A 22974-nucleotide genomic window follows, 5' to 3' on the forward strand; every position below is an offset into this window, starting at 1 on the left:
AACAGGGCCTATTGGTGAAGTACTAAGTTGTGAGTATGTCATGAGTAACTTTGTGAAGTTCTCATAGATATGGAATTCATGTACAAGATTGCTGAAATGCAATGTATGTCACATCATGCTTTGTTCCTTGGAGTGTGAATAAATGAACTGGCCAGTGTCCAAATTGAGTCCTGACTCTTTTGGAAGAAACAATGTGACTTGTTAGCTCCTCGTCAATACATTATTTCTAACTTATTCACAAGCGACAAAGGAGTTGAGGAAATAACAGCTAGAAGGGTAAAATGGTAATTTAGTAAATCCCGACTAGTTGATGACATTCATGAAGGGTAAACATAGATAATATTCAGTGGATCCGCTCATCATAATTAGGTTGAATTCTTGAGTAGAAAATAAATTCATTTGAACCGAGAGATTTTCAGTGTCAACTCTTTAGTGGAGTCAGTTGGCATTAAGCTAAACTTGGAAAAGGTTTGTGAACTTTTGAGTCCAAGTGTTTAGTTCAAGCTTTGTTCATTTGGGTCCATGAGGTCACTGTCACGAATCACATCGAGTAGGAATAGTTAAACTGGAAGCTAAGTCAAAACAAGAACGAAAATTGTCAAAAAGGTATTTTTGTCTTTTGAGACATATGATGAAATGAATGTCAATAAATTTTTTGACAAGTTCATTTGATGACTTAATGTCACTCGGCCATAACTTGATTATTGGGCCTCGTGAATTAATTTCATTTCATAAGAATTTTATTGAAAATTCTTAATGAGCTTTTCTCATGTTGTCATGAACAAATGAAGAAGCTTCTAGAAGCTCCTTCTAGATGAGGATAGGCGCCCAAATACCCAAGGAAAAGAGAGAATATTTTGTGCATAAATGTATCAAGATACTTGCCAAAAGAAAAAGAGGAAACAAATTTCCCCTAAGAGGAACATGGTGGGCGCCCAAATATGGTCAAGAGAGAAGCAAATAAAAGAGGAAACAAATCCAAGGACTTGCTTGGCAAGTCTTGGCCGTGTGACTCCTTGAAGGAAAAGGGAAATTGGCTCATGAATATGTGATATTCTATAGAAGAGGAAACTACCTTATTGAAGGTGAGACCTCTCCTATAAATAGGAGCCTCATTCCACACTTTTCATTCATCCAAAGTTTTAGAGATTGAGAGCTTCTCTCTCTAGACTTGGCCGCCCCTTCCTCTCTCTCTCTAGTTTATTTTCGATTTTTTGTTTTGGCACCTAGGTCCTCATTTGACCTAGAGTTTAGCTCTGCGACTTCAAGACTCGTTCTTAAGTCATAGTGTTTAAAAGTGTCCACTCACTAATTCCTTTTCTCTCGAGTGATTTAGTGATAGAAACTTTCGTGGTTGCTCGAGGTGCCGAGGAAAGAAAGAGGGACGTGCTGCGAGGGGAGACGAACGTTGCAACTTTCTAAGAGCTTCTCAAAGATCAAGCTTCAAGAAAGGTTAGTAAACTTCGTAGCTCATATTAGTTTTCAATTACATGTACTTGCACTTTGTCTAGGTTAGTAAAAAACTGTTTTTACTTGTAGAAGAAATTTTTTAAAATTCCGCCGCTTACCGAAGCGTTAATTATTTTCTTAAACCCTAGATCAATTCCAACACGAGGTAGGAGCGAAATGGCGAGTAGGGCTGGACTGGCGAGGAGGGCTCTGTTGGTTCGCGAGGATGCTGGACTGGCGACGAAGGATCGAAATGACGAGTAGGGCTGGACCGAAATGAGGATGACCGACGAAGAGAAGAAAAGAGAGCGATGGATTTGGGGCTGAGCGGGGGGGGGTTTTTTTTTTTCAATGTTTTTGAATTGAAAAGGGAAAGGGAGGCACGCGTGATTTGGGAAGGGAATGGGAGTGGAGAAAAATAAAGGATTGATTTTGAAAAGAATTTTAACTTAAGGGTAATTTGGACAATTCAGATGGTCAAATGCTTGGTTTCCCTAAAGGACCCAAAGTATGGCTTGGTTTTCAAAACAGATGCTACACTAAGCTTGGTTTATCAAGTTTTCCTAAGAAAAATGCGTCGAAACGGATTCGGAAACGTGTCGGATTTGTGAATTAAGTTTCCACGAAAGCTCGTACTTTTGACGCAAATAAGTCTCATGACATTACGAATCTACTGAAGTATTGTTGTTAGGTTATGGTTGTCCATTATTGTTTGGCTGTTCTATATCAACTCTCAAGTATAAGTATTGCATATTACCTGTTTGATCAATTTCCCGTTGTTATTGTTTAGCACGACAATGTGAACTTTTGGAAATATCACTTGTTGGAAATCAATCCACTTGAATATTCTGACCAACATTTATTATTGATTATGGATTAAGCCTAAGCTAATAAGAGAAAGGAAAGATTTTTTTTAGTTTTCTTTCCCTGACATTGACTCTTCATAGTGCCACTTGAACCTTAATTTGACTTGTTGTGTAAGAAAACGCCTTCTTTTTTTACTCATAACTATTTCTCTGTTTCAATACATATATTTATCATGCCTGAATTTTCTCTATTTTTGGATTTTGTACGCTTTTGATGGCGCCAGGATATTTGGATTAATAATAAAAGTTCAAACTCGTACCAAATGTGAACGCTTTCTCATGAGGGAATATGAATCCGCACGTTGAGGCGTATGGGATTCAATCTACTTACTCGGGTTCCGGAGAAAAGCACGCATATCATCAATCTCGTTGCCATATCACTTAGCCACTGCGATCCATCTCGGGAAACCAGAGACGAGATCGACAGAATTGCGAAAATTATCAACGAGCATCCTTATCCAGACCAACCGCTCGAACCGACCCTTCTGTTACACGCCCCGCCGCGAGTCCTGACCAACCACTTTGTCGAGAATGTCCTCGGCCGCCTCTTCTCGGCGCACTCGAACGGCCTCAAAGCGCTCGAGTTCTTCGAATTCTCTCTCCACCACTCCCGGTCCGGCCCGAGCGCGGACTCTCTCGAGAAGACGCTCCACATCCTCGTGCAGATGAGGCACTTCGAGAGCGCTTGGGAGTTGATGAAGAGGATGAGAACCGAGCACCCGTCCATGCTCACCCTGAAGTCGATGAGCATCGTGATGGAAAAGATCGCGAAGTTCAAGCCGTACCGAGAAACCCTCGAGGCGTTCGAGAAGATGGATAAGGAGATATGCACGGGGTGGGAATTCGGGACGGACACGGGGCGGGAATTCGGGACGGACGAGTTCGACGTCCTCCTCCGAGCGTTCTGCTCGAACGCTCTTCTAAAGGAGGCGAGGCGAACGTTCGTGGCGTTGTACACGAGATTCCCACCGGGCAAGAAGAGCATGAACATCCTTCTCTCGGGGTTCAAGAAAACCGGAGACCTCGCCTCGTCCGAGCTCTTCTACCACGAAATGGTCGCGAGAGGGTTCGAGCCCAACGAGGTCACGTACAACCTAAGGATCGACGCGTTTTGCAAGGCGGGCCAGCTGGTGGACGCTCTGAGGCTCCTCGAGGAGATGGAACGGGAAAAATGTCACCTACTCTGGGCACGCTCACTACACTGATCCACGGGGCCGGGGTCGTCAAGGACTCGTCCAAGGCCCGTGAGCTTTTCCGAGCGATCGAGTCGCGAGGCTTGACCGTGGACACCGCGCGGCCTACAATTCCTACATGGGCTCGCTCGTCCGGTGCGGAGACTTGATTTCCGCGGCCGCGTTGATGGACGAGATGAGCGAGAAGAGCGTTTCCCACGACGACGCGACGTACCGTATCGTCTTCTCCGCGATGATAAAGGAGTACGACTTCGAGGGCGTGAATCAGGTGTACGACAAGATGGTCGAGAGGGGTTTCGTGCCCGGAGTTGGAACCACGGTGGTGCTGATGAGATTCTTCTGCGAGAACGCTCGGGTCGACTTGGGGTGGGAGTTGTGGAGGTACCTCGTGGAGAAGGGGAATTGTCCTCATGCCCACGCGATGGAGCTCTTGCTCGCGGGGCTTTGCTCTCGGGGCTTGGTCCAAGAGGCTTTCGATTGCTCGAAACAGGTGTTGGAGAGAGGGAGGCATTTGAGCGACCCGGTGTTTCTTATGGTGAAGAAGCTGTTATCGCGCAGCTGTGAAGTGAATAAGCTCAAGGAGCTTAAAGAGATGGGGAAGAAAGTAAGGGCTCATTTGCCTCGCTCGAGAGTCGTTTGAAATGTCAGTTTTTTCTTATTTTTTATAAATTTATATATTGATAAATTTATGGTTTGAGTTTATATTGAGGTTTCATAATACCAAGGTGAAATCTTTTTGTTGAATTGGTTCACACTGTTTAAGAAGTTTTTGTTACTATGGGCTGATGGTTTGTACAATATCTCACGGTGTTCTAATTGGCTTAAGTTAGTCAAATGTAATTCATAAATTTCTCCATGTAAAAGGTATAAAAGGGAAGAAAAGAAGAGAGAGATAAAATAAGGACTCAAAGCATAGTAAAGAAGCACGTTTGCAGTTTACATTTCTAATATTATCACTTGTATACGAAACCCCTCAACAATTATATGACAAGGCTTGCTTTGAATTTCCTTTAAAAAAAAAAAACAAAAAACAAAACAAAAAACAAAACAGAACAAGAATATGTTTGGAAATCAAATTGTATTATCGTCATGTTCTTAACCTGTCCGGGCTGTGGAGCTGTCGTGTTTTGTTGTCGGGTTCATGAGATTATCAAAAGAGTGTGTTCATGAGATTATCAGAATTCAGAAGTGTTGATCGTAAAAGAACTTGTAATAAAGCTATTTGAGAGTTTTAAAGACAATAAATGTATAAAGTAATATGTACTCGTTTCGTTGTACACGATATATCTCTTTCATTAACTATTTGTAATTACTTAACTATCCTTGATTGGGATCCTATAAAATATAAATACCCACATTATGTAATAGGTAAGATTGAAGAACTGTTCACTAAGACTCTCTTTACTAATAGTCATTATTGGTGCCAAAGAACTACTCGACTCATCTTCAACCACACTCCAAAACACTAAATTTTGTGTATTTTACACTCCAACAACACATCATAATAAATATCAAAAATACCGTGTGCTACTGTACCACGTCATATTTAGTGTGATATTCCAACATACGGTAAAAAAAAAAGAATTTTTTAAAATATTATATTGTATTTTTTATGTTCATATTCTATTATTTTATGGAAAAATGATATATTTATCCTCTAAACTATAACAGGTGTGTCACTTCGATCCATGAATGTTCAATAAAAAATAATTTATTAAAAACGTTCTCCTCAAAACCTCCCCGAGGGTCAGTAGAGGAAATAGTATCTTTATTTATATTCACAATTATTTAAAGTTACAATTACAAATACAAATCTAATAATCAATGTTTAAACTTGAAAGATCGAAATCGAAATCATCCATGAGATCGAAGTTAACAAACGTCTCTTGAGCTCGCCAATCTTTTCCAATAGTTAATGCCTCCACCATTTCAGGAGCTAGACTACATCTTCTATCATCGTTAATGCGATCGGAGATACTGAATGCAGCCTCGGATGAAACAGTTGAGACATGTATCTAGAATATGCCGCGGGTTATTCTTGACAAGATGAGAAACATGTTTTCGCGTTGTCTCTACCACGTTAGGACGTCAAGTATATCTTGTTGCATAGAAAGAAATCGGGATGTTTTGTACTAAAATGACCATATCACCCCATCTTTACTTAATAATCAAAAGGATAAAAAGTATATATGTAATCTACTCAATTTTTTATTTTTATTTTTATTTTCAATCCTCCCAATCCATCCAAATTAGAAAAGATAAATTTTGGTAGATTCCATTTAAAAAAAAAAAAAAAAAAATCCTTTTGAATCTCTTCATTTTGCTTTCCATCTTCAATATCAAATTAATTTTGTTATTTTTTTAGCGAAAGTAAATTTTAATAATATTACATCTCAATCCACGATCCCCCATAAAGAAAAAATTGCTCACTATTTACAACCAAGGGTTAAAATCTCGCGCGAGATGGGGGTATCTCGCGCGAGATCTCGCAAAAATGAAAGTTGCGAGAAGGATATGAATTTATCTCACGAGTTGTTGCATTTCTCGCGAAATCTCGCGCTATTTCTCGCATCTCTCTCAATCTCGCGAGATATCTTCATTTTTCGTCAGTCATATGTTCATTTTTGCTCAAATCTCGCCATTTTCCTCAATTGTCCGCGGGATAAGTGTTCGGGTGTTATTTTAATGTTTTTTAGTTGATTTTTGAATGGATTTTTCGCCCGATTTAGACTTTAGATGTTGATTTTTGAATGGCTTTTAATGAAATTATGATGTACGAAGAAGAAGACATAGATTTGATCTTTGAGTAATTATTCACTTGATTTTACATGGATTTTTTTATAATCCGAATTTAGGTAGTTATTTGAATAATTACATGATATTGTTAATGTTGATGTTGTTTTAAAATGGGGTTTTTTTTTTATCCGAATTTAATTATTTATTTTGTTGATTTAGATGTAATTTGTAATTAATTTGATCTAAATGTGTATTGATTTGTACTGTATTATAATTGTATATGTGAAATGTTGAAAATTTTATTTTAAAATTTAATTTTTTGTGTATCCTAATTAAAAAATTGTTTAAATACCCCGCGAGATACTCTTTTTTAGACGGTATACCCCGCGGAATGTAGTTTACCACATGGTACGAGATACTTCGAACGTTCATTAAATATCACGGAATACCACGGTACGAGATGAGATACCCCAAAAATTAAAATGCGGTACGATTTAATCCACGTTTACAACAAAACATATATTTCGCACTTTGCAGAGACAAAATCAGATTCAACGTGCTCTTCCACGTGTAAGATTATTTTACTAGCAAAAAAAGAATCAATAATAAAGTCATTATCAGAGCAAAATAATAATAATAATAATAATAATAATAATAATAATAATTAAATAAAGGGAAAATCGAATATTTCAGACTAAAGAAAGACGTGGCAATTGAAAATGGAAAAGCTAGTAAGATCGATATCACCACCACCACCACCACCACCACTGCCAGTACGAGTCGCCGGTGAAAAGCGATCGTCGCGTTTCAAGTTTGGTTTTCGCGATTCTTCGAGCTCGAACCGAGGCGTCTCCGTTTTCAGGTACTTCCTCGCCATTTCACGATTTGTTTTCAGCTCCGTGTCGATTTTTTTTTTTTCGTTCTGTTTTGTTTTTTTATTCGATGAAAATCGCAGTATGAATTTTATTTCTGTGACCATTTGATCAAATCTTTGTACGCGATCTCGGATTTCTGTTGGTTTTTTCGTTCTTCGTGTTATTTGTGATTTTATTTGCTAACACGTTTCTTACTGTTTCAGTGATTTCTCATTTCAAATTTCAATTATTCTATTGTCATTTATAACACTGCTGATTAGTGAACACAATTTCTACTTTTTTATGTTTGAGTAAAAATTAATAAAAAAACTAGGAAAACTATTGAATGTCATCGTTCAAATTGGCTATGCTATGAGTCATGACCACCGTTTTTGGTGTTCCTTGATACGTTTACCTGTAGATACATTCTGTTTCTGTAAAATTAATTAAACTAAATTTCTAGTTATTTTCTATATCTTGTTTTCCAGCATTACTTTAATTTCATGTTGCCATTATATAATGTTCTTTAATTTGTTGAAGTGTTCTCTTGAGCAAGATTTTGTGTAGAAATAAGTGGCCTAAGGAGAAGTTTTCCACCACCAAGACATCGGCATCCAAAATGACCGATCAAAAAACGGGATCTGTTGACACAGATTCCTCGAGCAACATGATTTTCGAGCCCATCTTAGAGGAAGGAGTGTTCCGATTCGATTGCTCCGCGACCGATAGAGATGAAGCTTTTCCGAGTCTGTCTTTTGTACACACCAAATACAGAGACACACCGATTAAGAGTCACGCCGCGCCTTTGCATATCCCTGCTTTTAAAAAACTACTTGGGCATCAGATAGTCAAACTTGAGGTCAGTCTATGAGTTTGAGTGGTCAATTATGTGGTGGACTTATTGTTATTTCCGACACTGAATTTTGTTCCCGAATGTAGCTTCCTGCGGGTACATCCTTTTATGGGACCGGGGAGGTCAGCGGGCAATTAGAACGTACTGGAAAAAGGGTAAGGCTTTTTCATTATTATTTTGGGCTTTTTACTGCAAAAAGTCCCTTAAATATTATGCGTAAAATATTTTGGTCTCTAAAATAATTTAATGAGAAAAATGATCCCCAAACTATTGATTTTGTAGCATTTTTAGCTATTTTCGTAAATATTAAAAATAGTTACATTAAATTCCACACTTGAACAACTCGAAGCATATTCACAATGTTAAATTTTTTTTTATAATTTAATCTAATAATTACTTATATATATATACATATATATATATATATATATATATATATATATATATATATAAATTAACGAACTATGTTAGTTAACACTTATGTTTTAAGCTTCTTAAGTGATAGATTTCGTTAAAAAGATTTTTTTATTCTTCGAGAAAAGGCTAAAATGCTACCAAATTAATCATTCGCGAGACCATTTTGCTCTGAAAATCAGTTTAGGGACCAACATGTCACTCCCCTAATAATCTGAGACTAAATGCACTGAAAACCCTTTTTTAATAATTGCTTATATAATGGATTTGAAGAAGCATTTTTTTCCCTAATCGCTAGTGTGTATATCTATTGCAAAGTACAGGTTTTTACATGGAACACCGATGCTTGGGGTTATGGTTCTGGAACAACGTCATTGTACCAGTCACATCCATGGGTACTAGCTGTTCTTCCATCCGGAGAGGCCCTTGGAATTCTTGCTGACACAACACGGCGGTGTGAGGTAATGACATTTTTTACTCCATGCTGTATATGAAAGCTCGACTGTTCTAAATATTTAATCTCCATTTAAATTACCCATTTTCTATCCAGATTGATCTGAGAACCGAATCAGTCGTTCAGTTTATCGCTAACGCACCATATCCTGTTATTACGTTTGGTCCATTTGCCTTGCCGTCTGCCGTTTTAGTATCTTTGTCACATGCAATAGGTAATCACCTTAACTGATTATATTCTTCTTTGAATGCATTTGCAAGTGTTAAGTAGTTTGTGAAAACTCAGCTCTTTGAAATGAAGAACTCTTACAATGACATTGTCTTTCGGCATCATGTTAGAAAAGTGGTGTAAAGGCTTATATTGTACTAAAAGGAGTCTTGAGTCACGTTAATAACCGAGTTATTATATGGTTGTCGCTGTACTAGTTACTTATTTACCAGCTTCCTGATATGTTTCATTTTAGGAACTGTATTTATGCCCCCAAAGTGGTCATTAGGCTATCATCAATGCCGTTGGAGCTATGAGTCTGACAAGATAGTTCGTGAGGTATGTGCTTTGATGCTGTGTCAAATCACACATGATCTTTACTGAAAGTAGTGCTATCCCTTAGTATGTACCTTAAATCAAGCTGTTTTTTTTTTCAATTTTTTTTCTTAATACAAATATATTTTATATTTTTCATCACATACAAAGCTGCAAAATTATAAATATGATGGTTTCCGCTTTCATGACAGACCTTAATTTGCAGGTGGCCAGAAAATTTCGGGAGAAGGGCATTCCTTGTGATGTAATATGGATGGATATAGATTACATGGATGGTTTCCGCTGCTTCACATTTGACCAGGCATGTTATTTTAGGAAGACACATTTTATGTTTGACATTCGGGCTTCAATGTATCATGTTGACTCTCTTGCTGTACCTGATGCCAGTTTTCTTTTTCTTTTTTTTTTTAATTTTTTATTACAAGTTCACCCATTCAATGTTTAGTGGTCACAATGTGCATTGAAAAATTGGTAATATGTTTTCCTTTTACTTGAAATGGTTCTTGAACTTGACGTGTTGAAACAATCAGGACCACTTTCCAAATCCTAAATCTTTAGTAAAAGATCTCCACGATGAAGGCTTCAAAGCAATTTGGATGCTGGACCCAGGGATCAAGAAGGAAAGTGGTTATTCTGTCTATGATAGCGGCTCTAAAGATGAAATATGGGTTCAGAAATCAGATGGAAGTCCTTTTATAGGTACTTGCTTCATGTCGGTGACCCTGTGTTAGCTCTGGTGCTTCACAGAAACTTAAGCGAAAGACTTGAATGAGGGGTTACATAGAATCAGTGTTATTTTCTTCTCCCGAGAAATTGATTTCTGAACAACGACAATTTCCTTGCATGTTCAGGGGAGGTGTGGCCTGGACCTTGTGTTTTCCCAGACTTCACACAGGAAAAAGCTCGGTTTTGGTGGGCGAATTTAGTTAAAGATTTTGTTTCTAATGGCGTGGATGGAATTTGGAATGATATGAATGAACCGGCTGTTTTCAAGGTATTTATTTATGTCGAGAAGTGACTACTGACCCTCTCAGATATAAATAAATCACACACCCTCACATTAATGCCCTACTTCTAGAAGATTTCATTTTTCAGGTCAGATCGTATTAATTTTGTTTTTTTTGTGTCCTTCACAGGTTGTAACAAAAACAATGCCGGACAGCAATATTCATAGAGGAGATGATGACCTTGGAGGTTGTCAGAGTCATTTGCATTATCACAATGTATGAACAATCATCCTTAAACATTAAAAGTGTTCATTTATTGCTATAATCGCTGTAACTCATAGATTCTAACGGTCCTTCACAGGTTGCTCTTTTAATTAATTATTGTTTTTGGATGGTCAAATATTCAGGTTTATGGAATGCTAATGGGAAGGTCAACTTACGAAGGTATGAAACTGGCCGATGCAAACAAGCGTCCTTTTGTACTCACAAGAGCTGGATTTATTGGTAGTCAAAGATACGCCGCAACGTGGACCGGGGACAATCTCTCGAACTGGGATCACCTCCATATGAGTCTCTCCATGGTTCTACAGCTGGTATGTAAGAGTAAACCAAAATTATTTTGACATATAGCATTGTTAAGGATCCACATCGAAAAGATGAAGGGACTGAGCAGCACTACATATAAGATCATGTGTTACTCCTCTCATTGCCAATTGGTTTTGAGATGGAGCCCCATGATAATTAGCAAGTACGTGTGAGTATGTTTCAACGACAATATCATCTTTGGCGGTCTTTTATTTTCTTTAGTTCCTTGGTTCCATGGCTGACCAATTTTGTTTTAATGCAAAGATGGCATGTGTATAAAATTTTGTTCTCTCGCAATAGAGAGAAGAAAAATAAACGGCTTCCGCGCTACTAAAGCCAAGACTTGAAATAAACACTTTCTTCTTTTACTCTGCAGTTTACGCCATTTGTTCAGTGATATAATGATGAACTATTCTAAATTCTACTAAAATTCCGAAAAAAATCTCTAGGCTAGAGTAGACAATATTAGAATTATTTAATTTTTGTTCAACTTAATTAAAAAATTTCCAGAAGTCTTCAACAAAACTATATGGACTGGCAATATTCTACGAAACAAGTTATAGCTTTTCCAACATTAAACCTGGTCTACTTTGGCTTTGGTTTGTTTTCAGGGTCTCAGTGGGCAGCCCTTATCTGGACCCGATATTGGTGGTTTTGCTGGAAATGCAACTCCAAAGCTGTTTGCAAGGTGGATGGGCGTAGGTGCTATGTTTCCATTTTGTCGTGGGCACTCTGAAAAGGATACTATAGATCACGAGCCGTGGTCTTTTGGTGAAGAGGTTAGACTTTCTTAGCCTCTTATACATGCTTTAATTATATTTAAAAAAAAAGGCTTTTTTGCCCAAATAGTCCCTAAAGTAATTTTTTTAGCGAAATGCTCCTCGTACTGTTGATTATATAGCATATTATCTTTTCATAAACTATTAAACCTAATTTTGTTTGAAATTCAACACCGAAACAACTATAATCATATTTACAAATTTAAATAACTCTTTTATAATAATTTCAAAAAAAAAATTTATTAAAAATAAAATCTTAATATAAAATCCAAAATTGTTTTAACTTTCATTTAGTATTTTTAGGACGAATATAATTTAGTTAGTTTCTTCTATAAAATTAACATGTTACTCAAAGTTTGTCAATACGTTTTATGAGTGTTTTTTTAGATGTTTCACAATATATATATAAGAAAAAGGACTAAAATGCTACAAAATAAATGGTTGAGTATCATTTTTTATCCAGATATTAGTTTAGGGACCAAAATGTCACTCACATAATCAGAGATTATAAATAAGCAGGCTTGTATAAATAAAAAAAACAACATTAGTGCGATTTTGCAAGCCATATTTGGAAGCTCATCCATTTTTTGTTTTCTTATTTGCTCTCTATACTTCGTCAAGATCTTTTCTTATTGTTCTTTATTTGTTATTTTTCTTCAGTATTGTTTCTCATGTCTTCCTCGGAATATATTCTGGACTAACATCAGTTCTTTTCATTAGTGTGAAGAAGTATGCAGACTTGCACTGAGAAGGCGGTACCGCCTCCTACCACATATATACACTCTTTTCTATATGGCTCATAGATACGGTACTCCCGTGGCAGTTCCTACTTTTTTCGCCGGTAAGTTTATGATACCAAATTTTTGAATCATTTAGGCTTTTTTTTTTTTTTTTTTATATGTTTATTGTGGTATACGCCATATAACTGTAATTTGTTTGTGCAGATTCCAAAGATCTCAGCCTACGTAAATCAGAGAATTCTTTTCTGCTAGGTCCACTTTTAATTTATTCAAGGTTCGAATTCTTTTTATTTATTTGAATTGATATGGATCTTTTTAAAGTATGTGGTTGTCTAGCTCAGTACTTTCATGCTTGCCACCGTCATTTTTTCATACATGATTTAGCATACTCAGAGACATATTTTAGATGAAACGTGAATAAAATAAGTAAAACATATATTCATTTCTGTTAATAGATCTTTTCACTTTCATGTTAAATTCATTAGATCATCTTTTTTTATCATACATCATTGGTAATAACCTTTTTATCATTTTTTTTATTAAAAAAAAAAAGAACCTTTTACTGGTTTCTGACTCTCTATTTTGTAATTTTAAGCACGCAACCTGGTCAAGAAATTAACAGCTTGCAGCATGAACTACCGAAAGGAATCTGGTTGGGTTTTGATTTTGACGATTCACATCCGGTACGTGTATATAATCTCTATATCTTGTATAATCATTTTTTTTTCTATATTCCTCATCAACCCACGATTTACTCTACTTTTTTCCCCTTTTGTCGTCTCAGGATTTACCTGCTTTATATTTGCAAGGCGGAACAATCATTCCTTTTGGTCCTCCGCATCAGCATGTTGGCGAAGCTAGTCCTTCTGATGACCTGTCACTCATTGTGGCTTTAGATGAACATGGTATTCATCCATATAATTTATTAATTGATTTCATGCTATTATCACAGAATCAATTTAAAGTTACTTAGCATTAAAACGGTATGCATACATGTAAGATGTTTAAAATTTAAATTTAGTGAATCTTGCAACTCTCTATAGTCTTCTTATTCACACACACACGCGCATATATATATATATATATATATATATATATATATATATATATATATATGTATATATATACATATATATATATATATATTCTTCGTGTTTACGTCTTCCTTATAGTTTTCATGGCTTAGGGTAACATATCTCTATAAGATGGCAAATTCAAACAAAGATCCTTTCTTTTTCAGGAAAAGCCGAAGGTGTTCTATACGAAGATGACGGCGATGGATACGGATTCACCGAAGGTCAGTTTTTGCTGACGCACTATGTTGCTGAACTCCAATCTTCACGTGTCACGGTCAGGGTTTCCAAAACCGAAGGGTCTTGGAAAAGGCCAAATCGCCGTCTTCATGTTCAGTTGTTGCTTGGCGGTGGTGCAATGGTACGCTTGCTTTATAGAAAACTTATTTGATTACGTGATTCAGTCGCATAGTGCAATTGTTTTTTAATCTGAGGGTCAGTAATGAATCCTTGATTGATCAGCTTGACAAATGGGGTAGTGATGGAGAGGATCTTCAAATAATAATGCCTTCAGAGCAGGAAGTTGCAGAGATGGTATCAACCAGTACGAAGCTCTACCAAACACGACTAGGTAATCAAATGGAATTGGGAAATGTTTGAGTAGCACTATTTCCCATGAAAGGAAGATGTAGTAAGTTCAATTACACAGTCTTTCTTGTATATTTTTTCCATCTCAGAAAATTCAAAGCGGGTTCCAGATGTGGAAGGTGTTCCTAGAAGGAAAGGAATAGAACTTTCGAGGACTCCTGTTGAACTGAAAGGTGGTGATTGGGCTGCTAAAGTAGTTCCATGGATTGGAGGCAGAATTATTTCTATGACTCACATTCCTTCAGGTAACAATACTCCCATTCTTGTTCGTCAAATAAAATTCGCTCTGAACTTTTTTATGATGCCAAAAAAAGTCTAGAAACTTTTATTTTTTAAATAGATGTAAATGTTTAGGTAAACACTTCGAAAAATTGGAGTATTAATGATGAGATTTTTTAAGGGTTTTAACATTGAGACTTGAATAATTTCTAAATGTCAGATGTTTCCTAAATTTCGAGTTTAAGTGGTTGCTTGAACTTTTCAAGTATTTGGGCTTCTATTTTAGTCTCGGAACGATGAAAAAGTTATAACTTTTGGCTAAAAATGAAAAGTGAACTAACTTTATTTTTTCTACATTGCCATTTATCGAATTGTAAATTAAAATTAACACTTTCTCTCTCTCTCTCTCTCTCTCTCTCTCTCTCTAATATATATAGTGTCTTGATATTTTACAGTTGCTTCTTTTTTCCACGGTGTCTTAATTATACAGGAACACAGTGGCTTCACAGTAGAGTTGAGGTTAACGGCTACGAAGAGTATAGTGGTACTGAGTACCACTCTGCTGGATGGTCCGAAGAATATAATGTTATTGAGTGAGTTGCTTAAATGCCTGCTTTTGTATTTTATCCTTAGAAAACAGCATTAATTGCTATGTTAACTAAACGCATTATATGTCAGGAACTTAGATATTGAGGTTAGTTTAATAATTAATAGGTTTGTTAGGGGCTATAACTACAGAATACATTAAAGCTAGTTGGCTTATAAATTAGAGAGATTAGTAGAGAAAAGAATAGGGAAATTGTAAGAGAGATTAGTGGAGAGAGCGCGGACCTCTTGAATGTCTGATATCGACTCACATAGTTAATTCATCATATTAAGATATTATGTGTTATATAAGTTGTGAAATATTTGGCAGGCGTGATCTTGAGGACGCGGGAGAGGAGGAACTGCTTATGTTGGAAGGCGATATTGGCGGTGGATTGGCTATACAACGTCAGATACATATTCCAAAGGACGATCCTGAGATGTTACGCATTGATTCTAGCATCGTTGCGCAAAATGTCGGTGCCGGTTCCGGCGGATTTTCGAGGTTTGCTTCTGGAAAACCTTCATTTTTACCTTTAAATGTGGTCTTTTTTTTTATAAATAAAAATTATGTTCACAGTGGTATCGATGTTTTCTGAATTTGCAGGTTGGTTTGCCTAAGAGTTCATCCTATGTTTACACTTTTGCACCCGACCGAGACTTACGTCTCATTCACATCCGTCGGTGGATCAAAACACGAAATTTGGCCAGAGGCGAGCGAGCAGTTTCTTGAAGGAGATCTTATGCCGAATGGTAAAAGGAAAAAAAAAAAAAAAAAGTTAACCTTTGTATTTTAAATGTCCATATCCATATCGTTGTGATATCGCTAATTTTTTTTTTTTTTTGGAACTCTCAGGTGAATGGATGCTGGTAGATAAATGTCTGGGTCTAGCTCTAGTTAATCGATTCGATGTCCAAAACGTTAACAAGTGCTTTGTCCATTGGGGAACTGGAACGGTGAATTTAGAGCTTTGGTCTGAGCAGAGGCCAGTTTCGAAAGAATCGCCGCTCGGAATCGCCCACGGTTACAAGGTGATTAAGATTTAGGATTCCCTAGTTTTATGGTTATAAGTAATTGATATTTTATATTATACATTTATGTTTTTAATAAATTGTTCCGATACTTGGAGGCGATGCAATTTCGGGCTGCAAAATCTTTATTATTTATAAAGTCGTGTTGTGGGTTTTTATTTAATAAACACAAACACTGTCACATGGATGCAAACGCTATCTGCATTATATTTTTTTTTTGTCGGAAGCTATCTACATTATTTAATCACAGCATACTCTTCCATTGATAGTATTTTGATTTTGACTAAGTGTATGGAAACATACCATATTTATTATAACTTCTATTAGTTAATAAAGTAGAATAGAAGTGTTTATTCATAATAGTGCAGAGAGGCCCATTTTTCTGTATGTTTTAATCCAATATAGGTTTTGAAACAAAAAAACATTTATACACGGAATTGTAACATGCACTGATATGTACATGGATAGAAAATAAAAAATAAAAAATAAAAAATAAATAATAAAAAGTCCATCTTAGACGCCTATTGTGGATGATAAGCCCACTGCTTATAATGACTTTTGACAGTTAAAATAGGGACGTTAAAATACCCAACAAGATTTTGAAAGCGAAAAATACCCACGTTATGAACCCAAAAGAATTTAAAAAAAAAAAATAAAAAAAAAATAAAAATAATAAAAGCATATCGGATAGGCCCACAAGAGGCTTAAGCCTCCCTCAATTTTTTTTTACACTTTTTACTTAAATTTAATTCTTTTTTTCTTTTATTTTACCTTAAAAACATACAAACTAGCCCTCCCTGATGAAAAAAAAAATCATTTTTACCCCTCCGAAGTTTAAAATCAAGCTCCGTCCCAGGGCGAGAAATAACATCCTCCGAACAAATGGCCCTCGGTTTCATCATATCAGCAGCGCCGTGACTAAACAGTGAATACGCCACCCTGGGATCGGCCTCCTAATAAGTTTATCCGAAAGAGGACTTAGACGCACCCGAGTTTCCAGTATAGCCGGGGCTGAGATGCCCCAAAAAATCGCTATTTGGGAGGAAATGGTCACATAACCCGACGAAAAAAAAAAAAAAAAAAAAAAAACCATCTCTGACCGCGGCAATAACTTGGAAAAGCCGGTGAATGCTTTAATTCTATGTTTTACAAACTCTCAAACGGTAAATTAATAGTACAGTTTACGAGTTACTAAACTTCATTCTTTTTTATTTTATGTATTTAAATCTCCATTGTGACATCATAAGCAACATAAACAAATTAGCATTGACATTTTAGACCCAGATACAGTAATCTAACACTCATCAACCAAAATTAATTAAAAAACACAATTGATTTTCTTTTAAAGTAATAAAATAATTAAATAAATAAATCTTGTCTTACAGGTTTACAGGCCCCTGCAAGCCAAGAAGATAAAATCATAAAAATCACCAGCTCCATCATTATATACAAGTCTCCACCAAAAATATATATATCTTATTCTTTTAAGAGCACATTTTCTTTTCATTCCTCAAAAGTCAGTCTCTCATAATCTTCAGTGATATCCCAGCGGCGCAGGGGCGTCCTTCAATTCACGTCCTTGATAATGTATGTCCTGAAATTTCAGTCATTCAAAATCTCAACCTTCTCCTCAAATAAATAAATAAATAGCACAACACAATGCAACACAAAATTAATCAATAGGAGCAAATAAAAAACACAATAAACACAATACATTCCTGATGCATGGATGCACCAAATTCAGGACACAAAAGAGAGTGCAATGGCGACACAAAGAACATGTGACATTGTAAAACATACACACCTCAACAACATTTTTTTTTAATTCACAAAACTTGCCAAGTTTACGTTTTTAGAAGTACAAACTAAAAAAATAAAAATAAAAAAATAATAAATTGCAAAAGAGAGGAAAAAAAAAAGTATCATTTAATTTTTGCAAAGAAAAAATTAAAAAAAATTACTCTAACCCTAATTATAGTGAAAAATTACTTTTTAAAACTTATCGCAAGAATAACGTGCCTAAAGTTATCAATTTTTTTTAATAAAAAAAAATCCTATATTTTAGTCGAATACTTATCATCATATTCAACGTCGAGGATATTTGCAAGGAGAAAAACAATGAAAGAAGACGTACCGAAGCGAAATGGTTGACGTCGCGATGATGTGCCTCGTCGGCCCTAACGACCAACACAACATCCCTAAGCGTGGCATCGGCGGGCAAACGCCAATAGTCGATGGCAATGGCCGGTGCAGGGACGTTCTCGATATTTCCCTTGTCGAGCTCTTTGAGAAACTCGGTGTAGGAGTGGACGGCCTCTTCCTCAAGGTACCCCACGACTCGGTGAGCAAATTTCGGGGATATAATGTACCCCAAAAAGTAGGCATTGAAGAAGACGCCTTGGACGGCGATCACCAAGGCTCGCTCGTACCACTTTGGCTTGGCAACTTCCATGAAGGTCATTAAGTGCATTCTCTCGTTCTCCGCCTCCTCCAGAAGGGCTTTGATCCAACCGCCGCTCTGCTCGAACCGCCTCAACGACTTGCAGTGCAATAGGGCCCCGCCCACCATGCCCGGCACCGCCGCCACCGTCTCCAACATCATCGCTCGGCAACCGTATCGCCTCTGCGAAATTCGCATATCAATTTTAGGATTCGGGGAAATTTTTTAAGAAATAAATATATCATTTTGGGTTACAAATTTAAAAATTTATACAATTCTGGGTTAAAAATTAAATTCTTTAAAAGTTCAAAGGGGCAAACGGTAAATATTTAATCCCCCTCTCTCTCTCTCTCTCTCTCTCTCTCTCTCTCTCTCTATATATATATATATATATATATATATATTAAGAAGACTAGCCAAAAGTTTTGAGGAAAAAAGCAAAAGATTTTATAGTTGTTTAGCCAAACTTTACTATATTCAAATAAATTAATTTGCAATTAGCGAGAACTTAATTAGCTAGTTTATGGTAAAATGTGAAATACTGAATGTTTTGTTGAGAAAAAAAAATGGTTTTATTATATTTCTCCGTTATTATTGCTCACCTCAATTATAAGAAAATAACGTACAATTTTTTATTAGTATTACATTAGCTTTTTTTTTTTAATTTCTTTTTCTTGGTTTTCATTTGTTTTCACTTTAAATTAGATACGTTATCAAATCGGATGAAATCCCAAAATTTAGTTATTTTCAATGTTAGTCTTAATTTAAGGCAATGAAAACAAAGAATGTAAAAAAAGAACAAAATATTCTAGAATAATGATGCATCATCAATTCAAAATATGATAAATAATTTAAAATAGAACACGCCATTTTATATTATTAAAACGGAAGGAAGAATTTATTTATATATTTAAGAGATGCTTCCTCCTCAATTATTAGCGACAATACCGAGTTGGGTTGGGTATGGTATTTAATTATTCTAACTTATTATTAAAATGCTTCCTCATGCATAAAAAAAAATATTAACGGCAAAGCTAGAGTTGGCAATCCGAAATATTAATAATAAATAAATACTAACCTGAAAGAAAATGTCAGTGGGCAATCTGAGGACTTTAACAGACCAAAAGGCCAACTTGTCAAGCATGTTTTTGGGCACATGGTGCTTCTTCAGATCAATCGACGTATCAGCTTTGTATGTCTCCCATGGCTGCCATTTAATATTAAATTTTGTACAAATTTATTAATTTCATTCCTTGCTTCAAATATATATAAAAATTAAAATTAAAATTAAAATTAAAATTATATTCACTCACCGAGACATCCACACACCACATCAAAATAAAATATAAAATAACAGCAAACAATAAAAAATTCTTAGACATATGATGAATTTTTTTTTAATCCTAGCTAATACAAAAAAATAGGCATAAACAATTCAATTTAATTTTTTTTTTTTAAACAAATGTATAAGAACTAGGCTTAACCGATGTCAAAATATGGGTTATTAAAGTTTATTGAAATTGAACATCTTCTTAGATCCAATAAAATAAAATACTGAATTTTTTTTTTGTCAAAAAAAAAAAGACATTTTTAATATTTGTTCAATAAAAGAAAGGTATTAACTTATAATTACCCTAAAGCAATTCCATTTCCACTCAGTCCCGTCTTCCTTGGTGATCTGTCCCGGCGATACTCCCCAATAGCTCACGATTCCCTTTCCTCCGCCGTTCTCGCCGCCTCGTTTCTCCGGCTCACGCGCCGCCGGAGGAGGAGTCGCAGCCGCCGCCTCGCTCGCCGCGCTTCCGTACGTCCGAATCCAATAAAGCGAGCTCGCCTTCGCCGCCGCTGATCCTTCCGCCGCCGAGAACAGCCGAGCTCCGGCGCCGCGGGCCACACTCGTCATCATCGTCGCCAGTAAAATAATAATATCTGCAGATAAATTTTGTGTGATGATGATAATAATGTTAATGAAATAATATTTGGAGTTTTTTTTTTTTGGGGGGGTTTGTTTGTATTTGGTGATGCTTGAGTTTTTTGTGGGAGAGGGTTTAAGACAATACAAAGGTTTTATATGTGTGTGTATTTATATGACAACTCATTTAACGAATATTATACATAAATTATGGGTTGGATTGTATGGTCTTTATTTTAGACACGAAATCACGAAGGTCTTGGTCTCTGTCTTGGAAGTTTCTACATTTGTTGGTAAAAAGAAAAGTCAGAAACTTTGTTGTACTAAGTTACCGAAATACCCCCGACGTAATTGTCATTTTTTTAGCGCATATATATTTGATAATTTATCGTTCTTTTATGTTTCTCTACCTTCCTCTAAAATAAGAAAATAAATAAATAAATAAATAATTAACTTTTGTTTTCTAGGCCTAAATAAATAATTGATTAATACATAGTTGAGTTCATAGTTTTTTTTGGTGTAGGATCATTATTATTACCTAGTACCATATTCTATACCACCACCAAAGAAAATCTAATATGCTCGTTGAATTATCACTGTGTTTAGAAGCTTCATGAGCAAATTTATCTACTTTGTTAATTTGCTTAAGGGAAAATGACACATATATATAATTTGTTTTAGTGAAATATCGTGTTTAATTTTTTGTTTTAAAAAATGTCGAGTTTGTATCCTCTATTTAATTAAAATTACGATATTATACCTTTACTCAAAATACATAACATTGCCAAAGATTTTTCTTTTGTTGACTGATGTTGACTCTAATATTTATATTTAAACATCAGTTTATCATTATCCATTCGCGTTCTATATGTAATTTATTTAAACTATGAAAAACAAACAACTTCTGAATCATGGAAAACGTATATAGAGAAAATGGATAAAAACCTTTGTCGATAGTCAGTACAATAACTGATTCGAGCGTGAAATCCATAACTTAGAGTTGCAATTCAAACATGGAAGAAAGTGTCATCTATTGGGAGGTATGAATTTTATTAGTCTATTTCGATTTAGGGCTATTTTATTTCAAAATAAGGAATTTAGAAGTTAGAGTACTAGTTTGGGGTTTGGTTTGGTTTCTTATATCAGAGTCAACATCAATGAAAAATCAATAAAATATCAATTTGTAGCATCATTATCTATTTTAGGGTATAATTTTGTCACTTTAAGTAAACAAAAGTTACAAACTCGACATTTTGAAAATCAAATGTTAGACTCGACATTTCACTAAAACACAAGGTATATATGTGCTATTTTCTCAATAAATAACGTGTTACACATTGCGGAGACATGGGAAAGGAAGATATATACAAATGACTAACTATTTTAGTCTGTGCACTGATATGAAATGAAAAATTAAAGTGGAAAATTTTTTAGGACATCTTTTGAAATGGCGTTTTTAAAGATGTGTTTGTTTAGAGTTAATGTTGTGTAATCATACTTTTAAGAATCTCATTGTAATAATATATATATATATATATATATATGATATTATGTAAATAAACGTATATAGAATCTCATTGTAATATAACGTGTATATATATATATATATATATATATATATATATATAAACATATGTATATTACGCTATAGTATAATATATATATAACGTACGTAAAAAAAAACATAAACATAAATAAATAAAATAATTTAATTTTTTTCTTCATTACCTTGTTAATCACATTCTCGAGAATATTTTTTAACAATAAAGATAATCTCAATACTTAGTTAATCACATCCTCTAGAATATTTTTTAACAATTAATGTATACCAAGCACTGTAATCTTAAGATTCTTGGGAATCTCGTATTTAATATTCGTTTCTTATACGAGCCTTTCTGAGATCCACAAATAAACTAAATCGGATCAAACACCAAAAATATCCAAATTATTTTCTACAATTACATCAAATATTTAAGCATTATTATAATTTAATTAATTCATAATTTTTAATTAAAAGTACATATTTTAATTAATCCAAGTTTAATCAATATGTTTTTAACTGTTTGAAGTTTTTTTATAATCCAAATTAATTTCTTCAATACTACTTTAATTAAGCCAATAATTTAAAAAAAAATTATAGATATCAAACCAAATAACTTGATATTTAATAATGAGTATATGAGTAGAAATTAATTCAATTAGTAATATATAATTTTTATATTTAATTTTTTAATCGAGTATTATTTATTTCCTAAAAAATCTTGTATTATATATGTAATAAAATTTATCAATATTTAACTATTATAAATTAAATTTTTATTTTTAAATAATTCATTATTGATTTGTACTACACATAATTGATAAATAAAATACATTACATTTTTATATATCTAATTAGAAATTACAAATAAGTAATAAAATTTAGACAGTTAAAAAGTATTTAAATTAAAAAGCCTGATAAAAAACATATTAGAATATTTTTTTTAGTGTAATACATTAAAGCAAAACATACATTTGATGTAAGAAGGGTATTGTACTGAAATAGGCAAAATGAAACTATGAAATTTGTTTTTAGTCTATGTTTCATAACTTTTAGGGAAATAGCCAACATGATTATTTGTCAATAATTAAGTCTTATTTACCCTTATTTATTAATAAATTCGTCATTTTCTCTCTCTTATTTTTTTTCTACACTTTTTTTTTACATAAAAA

At 34.7% G+C, this 22974-nt stretch overlaps 2 protein-coding genes and 1 pseudogene across 4 annotated transcripts; 2 read left to right on the forward strand and 1 right to left on the reverse strand.

Annotated features, from left to right (window-relative positions):
* The first annotated feature begins 2551 nt into the window (after window positions 1–2551).
* Window positions 2552–4252, forward strand: LOC149405148 (pentatricopeptide repeat-containing protein At3g61360 pseudogene; annotated as a pseudogene).
* Window positions 4253–6941: 2689 nt separating this feature from the next.
* On the forward strand, window positions 6942–16124 carry HGL1 (heteroglycan glucosidase 1). 3 transcript variants are annotated; one of them, XM_089606882.1, is made up of 23 exons: window positions 6942–7106; window positions 7639–7957; window positions 8038–8106; window positions 8689–8826; window positions 8916–9033; window positions 9283–9365; window positions 9568–9663; window positions 9893–10061; window positions 10214–10356; window positions 10499–10585; window positions 10717–10902; window positions 11506–11673; window positions 12394–12514; window positions 12618–12687; window positions 13009–13096; window positions 13198–13318; window positions 13654–13847; window positions 13949–14057; window positions 14164–14319; window positions 14784–14886; window positions 15210–15383; window positions 15486–15631; window positions 15735–16124. In XM_089606882.1, exons 1-23 carry the CDS (start codon window positions 6964–6966, stop codon window positions 15923–15925), a joined length of 3192 nt encoding a protein of 1063 aa, XP_089463008.1. In that variant the 5' UTR covers window positions 6942–6963; the 3' UTR covers window positions 15926–16124. The 3 variants fall into 3 exon arrangements, with proteins under 3 accessions (XP_089463008.1, XP_089463009.1, XP_089463010.1); XM_089606883.1 differs by having other exon boundaries at window positions 7666–7957; XM_089606884.1 differs by having other exon boundaries at window positions 6944–7106; window positions 7655–7957.
* Window positions 16125–17158: 1034 nt separating this feature from the next.
* Window positions 17159–20449, reverse strand: LOC149405150 (ubiquinol oxidase 2, mitochondrial-like). Its single transcript, XM_089606886.1, has 4 exons — window positions 19984–20449; window positions 19429–19557; window positions 18045–18533; window positions 17159–17504 (listed from the first exon to the last, which is right to left on the reverse strand). Exons 1-4 carry the CDS (start codon window positions 20254–20256, stop codon window positions 17445–17447), a joined length of 951 nt encoding a protein of 316 aa, XP_089463012.1. The 5' UTR covers window positions 20257–20449; the 3' UTR covers window positions 17159–17444.
* Between the last annotated feature and the right edge of the window lie 2525 nt (window positions 20450–22974).

The sequence above is a fragment of the Urtica dioica genome, chromosome 2 (assembly GCF_054948205.1).
Source record: "Urtica dioica subsp. dioica isolate 48M chromosome 2, U.dioica_male_clone48M_v1_H2, whole genome shotgun sequence".
NCBI lineage: Eukaryota > Viridiplantae > Streptophyta > Magnoliopsida > Rosales > Urticaceae > Urtica > Urtica dioica.

What these genes read in the sequence shown, in the direction of transcription:
- LOC149405150 (XM_089606886.1), bottom strand. Translation starts at nt 20,256, where the DNA reads ATGATGACGAGTGTGGCCCGCGGCGCCGGAGCTCGGCTGTTCTCGGCG. An exon ending in CCACTGACATTTTCTTTCAG is followed by an intron (nt 18,534 to 19,428) that starts GTTAGTATTTAT and finishes CGAATTTCGCAG; the next exon opens with AGGCGATACGGTTGCCGAGC. An exon ending in ACGTCAACCATTTCGCTTCG is followed by an intron (nt 17,505 to 18,044) that starts GTACGTCTTCTT and finishes CTGAAATTTCAG; the next exon opens with GACATACATTATCAAGGACG.
- HGL1 (XM_089606882.1), top strand. Translation starts at nt 6,964, where the DNA reads ATGGAAAAGCTAGTAAGATCGATATCACCACCACCACCACCACCACCA. An exon ending in ACACAACACGGCGGTGTGAG is followed by an intron (nt 8,827 to 8,915) that starts GTAATGACATTT and finishes TTTTCTATCCAG; the next exon opens with ATTGATCTGAGAACCGAATC. An exon ending in GAAGAATATAATGTTATTGA is followed by an intron (nt 14,887 to 15,209) that starts GTGAGTTGCTTA and finishes AATATTTGGCAG; the next exon opens with GCGTGATCTTGAGGACGCGG.